General features: G+C 42.3%; 1 protein-coding gene across 3 annotated transcripts in view; it reads right to left on the bottom strand.

The window, feature by feature from the left end:
- gale (UDP-galactose-4-epimerase) overlaps nucleotides 1-14,664 on the bottom strand; it is a 29,564-nt gene that overhangs the window by 12,353 nt on the left and 2,547 nt on the right. For all 3 annotated transcript variants that reach the window (XM_060933333.1, XM_060933332.1, XM_060933334.1), the window contains exons 3-8: nucleotides 11,647-11,762; nucleotides 6,174-6,287; nucleotides 5,685-5,861; nucleotides 5,135-5,248; nucleotides 1,912-1,978; nucleotides 1,740-1,825 (exon numbers count right to left, since the gene is read on the bottom strand). In XM_060933333.1, the coding sequence (XP_060789316.1) occupies nucleotides 1,740-1,825; nucleotides 1,912-1,978; nucleotides 5,135-5,248; nucleotides 5,685-5,861; nucleotides 6,174-6,287; nucleotides 11,647-11,762 (674 nt within the window). The remainder of the gene's footprint in view (nucleotides 1-1,739; nucleotides 1,826-1,911; nucleotides 1,979-5,134; nucleotides 5,249-5,684; nucleotides 5,862-6,173; nucleotides 6,288-11,646; nucleotides 11,763-14,664) is intronic.

Genomic DNA, 14,664 nt, shown 5'->3' with positions numbered 1-14,664 from the left:
CACGGGTCTTGCAGAACTGTTACAGCGACCCAATGGTTGGTTATTGTCCCCAAGATGAATAAATGATTACGGAGGTGCGCTGAATTCAAGGACAATTCTGTCTTCAAATCTGATGCATACCTAATACCTTGCACTGATGAGTTGTTGGAATAAATTGACTCCAACAAGCGTAATTGTGGAGATTATGGCGGATAAAAACATACACTACCATTCAAAAGTTTGGGGTCACTTTGAAATGTCCTTATTTTTGAAAGAAAAGCACTGTTCTTTTCAATGAAGATCACTTTAAACTAATCAGAAACACACTCTATACATTGCTAATGTGGTAAATGACTATTCTAGCTGCAAATGTCTGGTTTTTGGTGCAATATCTCCATAGGTGTATAGAGGCCCATTTCCAGCAACCATCACTCCAGTGTTCTGATGGTACAGTGTTTGCTCATTGTCTCAGAAGGCTAATGGATGATTAGAAAACCCTTGTACAATCATGTTAGCACAGCTGAAAACAGTTGAGCTCTTTAGAGAAGCTATAAAACTGACCTTCCTTTGAGCAGATTGAGTTTCTGGAGCATCACATTTGTGGGGTCGATTAAATGCTCAAAATGGCCAGAAAAATGTCTTGACTATATCTTCTATTCATTTTACAACTTATGGTGGTAAATAAAAGTGTGACTTTTCATGGAAAACACAAAATTGTCTGGGTGACCCCAAACGTTTGAACGGTAATGTACACTTTTTGGGAAAGCATCCAGTAACCATAACTAATTTTTACTATATTGTTCCTGTGTTGGAAAGTAATATGGACAAAAATCCATAAGAACTTTTTTGGTACCATTTTTCTCTCATGTCTCTGACTGTAACACCTTTATTATTGCAGTGGAATGGCCAAAGTTTAAAATTCATTCACACTGGGGGCGTCGTGGCTCAGGTGGATAAGGCGCCATACCATAAATCCGGGCACCCGGGTTCGATTCCGACCCGAGGTCATTTCCCGATCCCTCCCCGTCTCTCTCTCCCGCTCATTTCCTGTCTCTACACTGTCCTATCCAATAAAAAAAAAAAAAAGGTGAAAAAAGCCCCCAAAAAATATCTTAAATATTCACACTATATGGCCAAAAGTACATGAACACTTGACCATCACCGCCATATTGTGCTCTTCCCAAAACTATTGCCACAAAGCTGGAAGCACACATTTGTAAAGAACGTCTTTGTATGCTGTAACGTTACAATTTCCCTTCACTATGGAACCAAGAGGCCCAAACCTGTTCCACACACAAAGCAAGCTCTATGAAGATATGGTGTGTTGGAAAAACCTCGAGTGTCCTGCACAGAGTCCTGACTGAACACCTTTGGGTTGAACTGAACTCCTGGCCTCCTCATCCAACATCAGAAACTTCTCACTAATGCTCTTGTAGCTGAATGAACACACATCCCCACAGCCACGCCCCAAAATCTAGTGGAAAGCCTTCACAGAAGAGAAGACACTTATAACAGCAAAGAGGGAATAAATCTGGAATAAGATGTTCAACAAAGACATATGGGTGTGATGGTCAGGTGTCCACATACTTTTGGCTGTCAGGTATTTTAAACATGTACCAACTTAAAACTGCCCCTAGACTTCCATAATAAGTGATTTTGGTGTAAACAGGCTCTCTGTTCCCCCCCACAGTACAAAGAAACGTAAAAATTATCCACCGTGATCACAACTTCACCCCAGATTTCGAGAAGAAAAACTCCACCTTGCAGCCACAGTTGTCCTTCAGCTTCTTCAGGGCTGCAATGTGTCCCTTTGCCAAGTCCACCACATGAATGTAGTCTCTCACTCCTAGAAGGAAAGATGGATTGTAAAGCAGGCGTGAAACACGACGTGACCGACTTGTACACGCACCATCAGGACTTTCGTTCTTATACCTGTCCCATCAACCGTCTTGTAGTCATTTCCAAACACGTTGAGATGTTTTCGTCTCCCGACGGCAACCTGGGACACCAAAGAACAAAATCACCGATTACTGAAAACATCCTGAAAACTGTAGTCTTGAATAAAATAAAAAACAGGCTTTATTGTGTGCTAATAGGAGGCGGAGCTACAAAGGAGTTGGGGTTCAACCCTTCAGAAATCTTGTACAACCATTCCGATTGCTTATTTGTACAATGCAAATGATGATTTCCCTAGATAACAATAATTCCGCTATAATGACTGTCAAATTGGTTTTGATTACAATGCCTCCATAATTAACCACACCAGATGTCAAAAGAACACATTGCTTTGTGTATTCACTCATTTTATTAGCTAGCAGGTGCTATGGTGAGAAACAGGATTAACCAATTAGGACCCTGAATTTGTCCCGTTTTGGTTTGGAAGCTACTCGGCACGAGATGAGGCGAGAGTTAATGAAGCATACACTCACTAGCCACTTTATTAGGTACATCCATACAAAACACCTGCTGTTTTATGCAGTTATCTAATCTGCCAATCCCTTGACAGTAGCACAATGCATAAAATCATGCAGATACAAATAAAGGGCTTCAGTTTTGGTGCCAGACGGCTTGGTTTGAGTATTTCAGAAACTGCTGATCTCCTGGGGTTTTCACACACACATCTCTAGAGTGTACACAGAATGGTGCAGAAAACAAACAACAAACATTGAGTGAGCGACAGTTCTGTGGGTGGAAACAAACGCTTTGTTGATAAGAGAGGTCAGAGGAAAACGGCCAGATTGGTTTGAGCTTTTTGGCCAGGAAGGATGTAGTAACTCAATCACTTTTTACAACCGTGGTGAGCAGAAAAGCATCTCAGCATGCAACAGGAGAAAGAACAAACACATTGGATTCCACTCCTGCAGCCAAGAACAGGAATCTTAGAATCAAAAACAAGTTCCTATTAAAGTGGCCGGTGAGCGTATAGCTGGTCTTATAAGACAACGAGAACTGTTATTCATTTTATTTGGAAACTTTAGATTAGACAGAACTTTATTGATCCCTTTGGGAGGGTTCCCTCAGGGAAATTAAGATTCCAGCAGCATCATTACAGAATAAACAGAGAATAGAAAATAGAGAAAAAAAACTTCTAGATAAATTAAGTATTTACATATACAAAATATAAAAAGAATAAAGATATGGGGAAAGAGAGGAAGGGGGGAGGAGAAAAAAAAGGGGGGGGCAGCAGGAGAGATATTGCACACTGTCCAGTATTGCTTATTGTTAGGCTAGGCTACTGCTCCTTCCCGTCCTCTGTCCTCCTGTTACCCCTCCCCCCCAGAGAGGAGTTGTACAGTCTGATGGCGTGAAGGACAAAGGAGTTTTTAAGTCTGTTCGTCCTGCACTTGGGAAGGAGCATTTGGTCACTGAACAGGCTCCTCTGGTTGCTGATGACAGTGTGCAGAGGGTGACTGGCATCGTCCGTGATGTTCAGTAGTTTGTCCATAGACCTCTTCTCTGCCACCAGAGAGTCCAGCTTCATGCCGACCACAGAGCCAGCCCGCCTGATCAGTTTGTCCAGCCTGGATGTGCCCTTTCTTGGATGTGCTGCCCCCCCAGTACACCACGGTGTAAAACAGGACACTGGCGAAGACAGACTGATCGAACATCCACAGGCGTTTCCTGCAGATGTTAAAGGGCCGCAGCCTCCTAAGGAAGTATAGCCTGCTCTGTCCCTTCTTGTACAAGTGATTGGTGTTGCAAGCCCAGTCCAGCTTGCTGTCCAGCCACAGCCCGAGGTACTTGTAGGAATCCACAGCCTCCACCTCGACTCCCTTGACCAGAACTGGTCGTGACCTTGGTCTGGACCTCCCAAAGTCAGTCCCAAAGACCAGCTCCTTGGTCTTTGAGGTGTTGAGCTGCAGATGGTTCCTGTTGCACCACACAGCAAAGTCCCTCACCAGACTCCTGTACTCCTCCTCTCTTTCGTCACTGATACACCCAACGATGGCTGTGTCATCGGCGAACTTCTGAATGTGACACAGCTCCGAGTTGTAGCAGAAGTCCGCGGTGTACAGGGTGAAGAGAAGAGGGGCCAGCACCGTTCCCTGGGGTGCTCCAGTGCTGCTAATCACAGTGTCAGACGTGATGTCCTTCAGCCTGATGTACTGCGGCCTGTCGGTGAGGTAGCTGGAGATCCAGGTGACCAGGCAGGGGTCCACTCGCATCCTGTTCAGTTTGTCCTGAAGCAAAAGGGGCTGGATGGTGTTGAAGGCACTCGAGAAGTCCAAGAAGAGGATCCTCACTGTGCCATTTCCCTTATCCAAATGCAAGTGGGCTCGGTGTAGCAGGTAGAGGATGGCATCTTCCACACCGACACCTGCCCGGTACGCAAACTGCAGACAGTCCTGGGCATGTTGTACCTGGGGTCTGAGGAGGCTGCGGAAGAGCTGCTCCAACGTCTTCATCAGATGTGAAGTGAGTGCCACCGGTCAGAAGTTGTTCAGCTCGCTGGGCCGATTCTTTTTGGGAACTGGAACGATGCATGATGTCTTACAGAGGGTGGGCACTCTCCCCAGCTGCAGGCTGAGGTTGAAGATGCGTTGGAGTGGTTCACCCAGTTCAGCAGCACAGGTCTTCAGTAGTCGGGGACACACCTTGTCCGGGCCTGCTGCTTTCCTGGGGTGAAGCTTCTTCAGTTGACCTCTGACCTGGTCTGCAGTAATGCATGGAGGAGTCTGTGTTGAGGTGGGGGAGGAGGGGGCTGCTGTGATGACTGGGGGGGAGGTGTGTTGAGGGAAGAAGGAGAGATGGCTGCAGTGAAGGGGAGGGGACGTGGGCTGGTTGAACCGGTTGAAGAAGTTATTCAACTTGTTCACCCTCTCCACTGTCCCCTCAACGACTCTGGTCTTTGTATTGCGGCCTGTGATTGTTTTCACACCTTCCCAGACCTCCCTCATGCTGTTCTCCTTCAGCTTCTGCTCCACCTTTCTCCTGTAGCTGTCCTTTAGGAAGTTATTTTATTTCCTAAGGCTCTAAACATTATTAATATGGCAAAAACAAAACATCTGAAGGTAGATTGCACCTTAAATAATTAAACAACAAATTCTGAATATCACACCGACCCATTTCCACTGCTATCTGATATCTACCCAAAATGCAAATCCAACAAATCTGAACCACATGCGCTCTGATTGGGATTGGTTAGAAAGTTTACCTGGGCAACATACGGTAGAAGGTTGTTTGGAATTCCCTGTGGATCTTCACCAATCTGGCCTGAGATGTGAGCACCAATGGGGTTGAAGTACCTGAGCAACACAGCATTCCAGTCCTGATAGAGGAATTCGATTAGTGATGAAGCTGGACTATTATCTCATGAACCAAGTTAAAGAAGTTTATTGAAGTGCCACGAATGGTGATATGCTTCACTTCAATTCAAATTCCATAATGCTTTTAAGAGTAATCATTGTTACAGTGCAGCTTTACAGAAATCCAGATGTAGGTTTAAATCTCTAACAAAAAAGCCAGAGGTGGCAGTAGTGAGGATCGACAAAACCTTGAGAGAAACCAGACTCGAAAGGAAACCCATCCTCCTCTGGGTCACAGTGGACAGAGGGATTATAAATCATTTCAGTACACAGGTGTAGAGGAGTAAAGATGAATAGTACCAAGTGTGTATGAGCAAATTACGAGTCTTTATGATTACAGCAGGAGCTCTGAGAGAAGGTGATTGGTTTGACAGGATGACTTTATCCACTCTTGTATACCTTTTCTGCATTACACTGGTCCCGGATCATCTCCTCGATGAAGAACTTGGTTTTCCCATAAGGATTTGTGCAGCCTCCAGCTGGGTGCTGTTCATCGATGGGGAGTTTCTGAGGATCGCCGTACACCGTCGCTGAACTACTGAACACTATATTATGTACCCCATGGGCTTGCATCACCTAAAACAAACAAACAAACAAACAAACAAAAAAAACCACACCCAGAGACACTATTACTCTTGGTTTGTAACGTTTCTGGTGTTTGTTTTGTGTATGGCACCTGCTGCCAACTTGTTGCTTATGGGGGTGCACTGTCCAGAATTCCTGAAGCTCTGGTACAAGATGGTGGTTGTAGCCAAAATATTTTATATCATAGGAAAACACTGTCCTGATTTTTAAGCACCAATGATACTGACGAAATTCTCAGCAAGGCATTACTGCAGTGCAATTTATCGAAATATTGATATCGCATTGCAGCGACATGAAGCTCACCTCTAGGAGGTTGATGGTACCAGTGAGGTTCACTCTGTAGTAGCGTAAAGGCTGTTCCACTGATTCTCCCACGGCTTTCAGTCCAGCAAAGTGCATCACGGCATAGAATGAGTGCTGGACATCAGACACAGATAGTACAGTCACGTAATATCACCACCTGAAGGTGATCACCTTTTGAAACTTTAATAACAAACAGGATTCAACCTCAGTCTTAAAGTTCTGGATCAATGTGCACTTGGGAGTGAGACCGCATCCTGTTCAAAATAATTGAATAACTTCTCGATCTCAAAACGTAACTGGATTAGACGCATTTAGATTGTAGCTCGAGTGAAATCCTGGTAGGGACGTATTCAGAGTTGAGTTCTGCATAATATTTTAATGTACAGTACTGTGCAAAAGTCTTCGGCACCCTATTTTGTAATGTAATACAAAACTCTCCTCCCACCATTTACAACGTGTTACCACATGAGAAACTGACTTTTTAATAAAGCATTCCTAATGTTCGATGGAGTACTATTTCAGAGTGCAGAGGTGATGTAAGACTGCCTGAGTTGTACTAATCCTCCAAAAGAGCTATACTAGGCAAGAACTTGTCTTTCTAACCCAAATTTCTAACCCAGAACCAACAGAGAAACAAGCAACCATTACGTCATTTACCACTTTAACCAGCGCTAATATAATATGCTTCAACAAAGCAAACTGAAATAATGCACATTTTTGCTTGCTATTACTATGTAAAAAAGAAAGTTGTTGGGCAACAAAGGTTATATAGAAAACCATACATGTATATAAACTGTGCAAAAAAAAAATCTGAGCCACTCTATATTTTTCATACAAACTTGTATAAAATATTACTATAATGATCCCAGGCTACTAGGTTATACTGTTTGGACACCATCCTTGAGCTTGTCCACCATGTTCTTGGGCTTCTATAGAGTGGTCAAATTAGTGCAGAATGTATCAAGAGTTTGGTTTCAGAATTATTAAAAAAAAAAGTTCCCACCAAAGAAGTTTGGCATTTGATCGCTATTCAGAGTTGCATATTCAGTCTGATGCAAAACACAATCTCTGCTACATTTCTCTGCATTGTACAGTACTGTGCAAAAGTCTTAGCCACCCTATTTTTTTTTCCATACAAACTTTGTTACAGATTTCTATTTTACAACTTTTACAAGATCAAGTCAGTACAAAAACATTTTAGAGTTCCAAACATTCGTTTATTTTCCAGCACAAAATTAAAATGTTACATACAAACTTTTTTTTAAAATAATCTGAGCAGCATATTACATAAAAGAGAGCGCTTTTCAGATTAAAAAAAGAAAACATAATGAAGGCTACTGGGTTTTGGTGCAAAATTAAGAAGTGTCCGGTTCTGTAAGATGCTCAGTAAAACCTACAGCTCACTTCCTTTATAAAACTGCACTCACTGTACCTGAGACGACGACTTTTTTTTTTTTAAAACCAAAGGGGTCGTCTCACACCAAATATTGACTTCGTTTCATTTATTATGGCTTACTGATTATAGTATTTTTTAATATTGAAACATTTCATTATTTTTTTCAGCCATTTTTGGTCTACAGCATTTCTTTACATGTGCCTAAGACTTCTGCACAGTACTGTATATTCTTGTGTGTGTCATGAAATGCAGATCTCCTTTAGCAAGACTGGTGTTTTAATCCTGAAGGATCCTGAGGAACGATGGAGGGGAGGGAAAAAAAAAGAAAAGAAACCTCCATTGCTTCACATCATATCAGAGTCTATGTGCAGGTTGTAGACCACAGAACTCCATAAATGGGAATATGGTCGTGATGGGAAATGGGAAGCAGGAAGTTATTGGCATATGCTCTGAAGAAGCAGCCTTTGTCACACGTACACTCAAGCACAGAGTGAAATTCCTCCTCTGCATTTAACCCATCTGAAGCAGTGAACATACAAATGAACAACGAGCACACACACATACCCAGAGCACGTATAATACAGTGCGCATATACTGTATAGAATTTGAGATTTTTGAGCAAGTCTCAGCGTTTTGACTGCAATTATTAAATTATTTTCCACAGCTGGGTGCCTTGTTAAAAATGTTTTAAGGTCACCAGTCTCCTGGAAATATCTCCGCTGTTTTGGTGTCTGCTTATCTTTTTTTAAGCTTATAAACCAGCTGCTGTCGCGTATTTGTGTTTGTTTGGCCGCCGTAGTGGTTTTGTATCCTCTTTCCCCCTCACATCTGGTTGCATCATTTTGCTGGGTCATTTCTCCCACCCCACCCAAAAAAAAAAAAAAAAATGCTGACTAGACACAATAAGCCTCTATAAACCTGACCAGACAGACAAAGCTCAGGCTACAAATCAGCATCGAGTGATAAATGCTACTTAGTCATGTTCTATTGTAATAATCAGGTGTAATTACTTCTTATTAGAATTTTTGCTTTTGTGGATTTAATTTTCTACAACCCTGATTCCAAAAAAGTTGGGACAAAGTACAAATTGTACATAAAAACGGAATGCAATGATGTGGAAGTTTCAAAATTGCATATTTTATTCAGAATAGAACATAGATGACATATCAAATGTTTAAACTGAGAAAATGTATCATTTAAAGAGAAAAATTAGGTGATTTTAAATTTCATGACAACACCACATCTCAAAAAAGTTGGGACAAGGCCATGTTTCCCACTGTGAAACATCCCCTTTTCTCTTTACAACAGTCTGTAAACGTCTGGGGACTGAGGAGACAAGTTGCTCAAGTTTAGGGATAGGAATGTTAACCCATTCTTGTCTAATGTAGGATTCTAGTTGCTCAACTGTCTTAGGTCTTTTTTGCCGTATCTTCCGTTTTATGATGCGCCAAATGTTTTCTATGGGTGAAAGATCTGGGCTGCAGGCTGGCCAGTTCAGTACCCGGACCCTTCTTCTACGCAGCCATGATGCTGTAATTGATGCAGTATGTGGTTTGGCATTGTCATGTTGGAAAATGCAAGGTCTTCCCTGAAAGAGACGTCGTCTGGATGGGAGCATATGTTGCTCTAGAACCTGGATATACCTTTCAGCATTGATGGTGTCTTTCCAGATGTGTAAGCTGCCCATGCCACATGCACTAATGCAACCCCATACCATCAGAGATGCAGGCTTCTGAACTGAGCGCTGATAACAACTTGGGTTGTCCTTCTCCTCTTTAGTCCGAATGACACGGCGTCCCTGATTTCCATAAATAACTTCACATTTTGATTCGTCCGACCACAGAACAGTTTTCCACTTTGCCACAGTCCATTTTAAATGAGCCTTGACCCAGAAAAGACGTCTGCGCTTCTCGATCGTGTTTAGATACGGCTTCTTCTTTGAACTATAGAGTTTTAGCTGGCAACGGCGGATGGCACGGTGAATTGTGTTCACAGATAATGTTCTCTGGAAATATTCCTGAGCCCATTTTGTGATTTCCAATACAGAAGCATGCCTGTATGTGATGCAGTGCCGTCTAAGGGCCCGAAGATCACGGGCACCCAGTATGGTTTTCCGGCCTTGACCCTTACGCACAGAGATTCTTCCAGATTCTCTGAATCTTTTGATGATATTATGCACTGTAGATGATGATATGTTCAAACTCTTTGCAATTTTACACTGTCGAACTCCTTTCTGATATTGCTCCACTATTTGTCGGCGCAGAATTAGGGGGATTGGTGATCCTCTTCCCATCTTTACTTCTGAGAGCCGCTGCCACTCCAAGATGCTCTTTTTATACCCAGTCATGTTAATGACCTATTGCCAATTGACCTAATGAGTTGCAATTTGGTCCTCCAGCTGTTCCTTTTTTGTACCTTTAACTTTTCCAACCTCTTATTGCCCCGTCCCAACTTTTTTGAGAGGTGTTGCTGTCATGAAATTTCAAATGAGCCAATATTTGGCATGAAATTTCAAAATGTCTCACTTTCGACATTTGATATGTTGTCTATGTTCTATTGTGAATACAATATCAGTTTTTGAGATTTGTAAATTATTGCATTCCGTTTTTATTTACAATTTGTACTTTGTCCCAACTTTTTTGGAATTGGGGTTGTAGTTTGTGAGAAAATCATGCATAGCTTTTATTCTTACAAAATCATTCGTTTACACATTTTTCCTTGGGACGCTCAGACGCAAAGCATAGCTAGTTAAAAGATTTATTATTTATTTTAACTGCATTCAGATGGGAACATCAGCAGTAGATATGCCGTATGCATGCTTTACAAATCAATTCAGAAATGTAAAAAAAGTGTTTTATATTTAGACGGGAAAATAAAAAGTAATTAATTACATACAGTGGGTAAAGCCTTTTTTCTAGATTAAGCAACACGAGAGAGGAATGGATCGGAGATGGGCAGAAAGACAGGAAAACACAGAAGTAGGGAAATGTGCAAAGAGATGGACAGACAGGGACAAGAAAATGTGCACACATGCAAACAGGTAGACAGAAAAATGTACAGATAGACCAGAAAACGTATAGAAAGACAAGGGCGCATGCAGATAGACAGCATCGGAGAGACATGTACAGACAGACAGGAGAAAAGTAGTACAGTACTCTGGATTTCGAATGTAGATTGTTTATTTTAATAATTAAATCTGAGGACATTTTTAAATGGTATTTAAGCTGCGACATTAACCAAGAGCTCTGGTCACAACTGGCTTATTAGATTTAGCTGAGCAGAAAGGCAGGAAGAGTGACAAACACTCACACTGATGTTGAATTACACCCTGAGAAAAAGATAATAATAATGAAGCAGTTCCACACCAACAGCGTCTTTATAGCTCATCAAATTAAACCGCAGCAGCACACACACACGGAAATGTGCAATATAGCTGGTGCGTTTTAGCACTGAAAGACGTTAATAATCACGACACACACTTCGTGAATTTAAAATGGTCAGATGATCGACTCACTTGCTCAGAAAGTGATGTGTGTGATAAGAACACAAATTACAAGCTGCTGCATATTTATCTCATCTCATTATCTCAAGCCGCTTTATCCTTCGACAGGGTCGCAGGCAAGCTGGAGCCTATCCCAGCTGACTACGGGCGAAAGGCGGGGTACACCCTGGACAAGTCGCCAGGTCATCACAGGGCTGACACATAGACACAGACAACCATTCACACTCACACCTACGGTCAATTTAGAGTCACCAGTTAACCTAACCTGCATGTCTTTGGACTGTGGGGGAAACCGGAGCACCCGGAGGAAACCCACGCGGACACGGGGAGAACATGCAAACTCCACACAGAAAGGCCCTCGCCGGCCCCGGGGCTCGAACCCAGGGCCTTCTTGCTGTGAGGCGACAGCGCTAACCACTACACCACCGTGCCGCCCGCTGCATATTTATATAAAAAAAAAAGAAAAAGTGATGGAGTCTTTGTGTCAGGATTTAACTCGAATCAGTGCTCCGTTTACAGCCTCTCCCCTCAGCTTTGTGAATGCAGTATTAACTGCGGAGTGTGTGTGGGGGTACCTGGTTGAAGATTTTCTCCAGGCCCGGTTTGTCGAGCAGGTCCAGCTCCTGAAACTCAATCTTGGTGTTCAGAAACTTCTCTATCCTGTGCAGGCTCTCAGGAAGATCATTTTCTCCTTCATGCAAAACACACACACACACAAAGCCAATTAAACATCATGTGTGGATCACATTAATGATCAGACACATACAGAACAGGAAAACGAAACACACTGCATCGGCGCCCAATCAAATTTCACACTGACCATAAGATACAGTGCTACTGTTGACCTATAAAGCACTGAATGGTCTCACACCACAGTACCTGAGCGAACTTCTGGTCCTTTATGTCCCACTATGCCTACTTGGATCAAAAAGGTGCAGGATATTTGTTGGTATCTCAAATACCATCAGAGCCTTTTCTCACAAAGCCCCAGTTATGGAACAACCTTCCAAGTAGTGTTCGGGACTCAGACACAGTCTCAGTGTTTCAGTCTAAGCTGAAAACATCTGTTTAGTCAAGCCTTTTGTTAATAAGTTTTTTTTTTTTTTTAATTAGGTAAAGTAGAAGGTTCTCAGGGATAGAGTGTTTTGGTAAACTGGGATGCATGGATGCTGTTGCCCCCTCACTCTCACACGTTCACTCAGGTTTGTTGACGGTGGCGTGGCTGCTGCTTTATGTCCCATGGCTCCCTCATGTCTGTGTTACCTTCTGGCTCTCCCTTTTCGTTATGCTGTCATAGTTAGTCTTGCTGGAGACCCAGCTTGCACTCAGCACACAATGTACACTGTTCTTAACCATTACGTTACAATGAGCATACCCAACAACCTGCTACACATGCTACTCCTGAGACACCAGTGGTCCTGACTTCTCCTGCTCTCCGGACCTGCCTGATCCATCCCGATGCCCTACTTCTGGCCAGAGTCTCATCACGTCGCTCCTCTGGAGGACGGCCGAAAGGCACACTTAGAAGACGGCTCTGGACACTTACAGTTTTGCTATGATGGTTTAAGGACTACAGTCACCATGAGACCTTTAGGACTGCAAGTGTCACGAACAGTTTTACTCTCAAGTCTCCATCCATGAACAGTTGACAACGTCAACAAAACAGACTTCATGTTCAAACTATGATGATTTTCCCGGTTACACAGCTGTACTTCATGACTCTATAAGACACAGTTACAGAAGAGAGTTATTTATAACTCACGCTATCTGTTATCACCCAAATGAGAACGGGTTCACTTTTGAGTCTGGTGCCTCTCAAGGTTTCTTCCTCGTGCCGTCTGAGGGAGTTTTTCCTCAACACTGGATCATTAGGGATACATTTATAAATTCATATGTTTAAAAATGTAGATTTTTCAGTAAAGCTGCTTTGCAACAATGTCTATTGTTAAAAGCACTATACAAATAAAACTGAATCGAATGAATCAGGATGGAGGTTGATCACATCAAAAGAAAAAACATGTATGAAACGGTTTAAAAATAAACTCCTACATGGTCCTGTGAGAACTGGCTCGGTTATTTTTTAAATTTATTTATTTTTGATTCAGGATCACATTCGCTCATTTATCTTCATTCCTCTTCCTGTATGATGTCTTACCTGATTATTTCATTCTAACTTTGTATTTTTTTTTTCATGACATCAGACCAGATGAAAAATGGGCAACTACAGGCAGAGGGGGAAAAGGAGAGATGCAGAGACAGTCAGAGAAACAAAAGCAGAGAGAGAGAGAGAGACAGAGAGAGAGAGAGAGAGAGCACACAGGGAGAAATCACACAGGTCAGACCAACAAAGAAAAACAGAGATGAGGAAACAGAGCTGGAGGGATAGACAGGCAGAGAGCTGGAAAAAAATAAAATAAAAGCAAGAAATGACGAGACAAAGAGACCAAAAAACAGCCAGAATAAGAGATGGAGAGATAGAAAGAGAGTGCCAGGAAAAAAAAAAAAAAAGAGAGAAAATGAGAAAGGGACAGACAGTGTGCCGGGGGAAGGGGGAGGAGAGATGGGAGCCGGGGGAGGAGACTGAAAGATAGCCAGAAGGAAAGAGATGGACAGAGTGCCAGAAAAAAAAGGAAAAAGAGAGATGGAGGGCCAGGAAAAGAGAGACAGAGTGAAAGACAGCATGAAAGACAGCCAGAATGAGACATAGACAAAAAAAGATGGAGGGCCAGGAAAAGAGAGACAGAGAGAGAGAGCAAAAGTCAGCCAGAATGAGAGATAGATAGACAGAGCACCAGAAAAAAAAGAGGGATGGAGGGCCATGGAAACAGAGAGGCAGACAGAATAAGACAGAGAGAATAGACAGAGTGCCAGGGAGAGAGAAGAAAAAAAAGAAAAGAGATAGATCGATAGAGGGCCAGGAAAAAAAAAGAGAAAGAAAAAAAGAGGGGGGGCACAGAGACTGAAAGACAGACAGAATGAAAGAGATAGACAGAGTGCCAGAAAAAAAAGAGAGACCGAAAGACAGCCAGAAGGAAGGAAGGATAGATAGATAGATAGATAGATAGATAGATAGATAGATAGATAGATAGATAGATAGATAGATAGATAGAAAAAAAAGAGGGATGGAGGGCCATGGAAACAGAGAGGCAGACAGAATAAGACAGAATAGACAGTGCCAGGGAGAGAGAAGAAAGAAAAGAAAAAAAGGAGATAGATCGATAGAGGGCCAGGAAAAAAAGAGAAAGAAAAAAAGAGAGGGGCACAAAGAGACTGAAAGACAGACAGAATGAAAGAGATAGAGTGTCAGAAAAAAAGAGAGACCGAAAGACAGCCAGAAGGAAGGAAGGAGGGAGATAGATAGATAGATAGATAGATAGATAGATAGATAGATAGATAGATAGATAGATAGATAGCCAGAAAAAAGAGGGATGGAGAGCCATCGAGAAAGAGAGAGAGACAGAACAAGACATGGAGAGATAGACAGCGTGCCAGAAAAGAAAGAGAGGTTCTTTATTTATTACTCAGTAAAGGAATGAAGTGCAGCTCATATAAAGTAAAACCAAATGAAATTAAAGGGTTAAATTAAGATGTAG

Source organism: Neoarius graeffei, chromosome 11, assembly GCF_027579695.1.
Source record: "Neoarius graeffei isolate fNeoGra1 chromosome 11, fNeoGra1.pri, whole genome shotgun sequence".
Classification (NCBI taxonomy): domain Eukaryota; kingdom Metazoa; phylum Chordata; class Actinopteri; order Siluriformes; family Ariidae; genus Neoarius; species Neoarius graeffei.
This window is presented reverse-complemented; position numbering and strand designations above follow the sequence as displayed.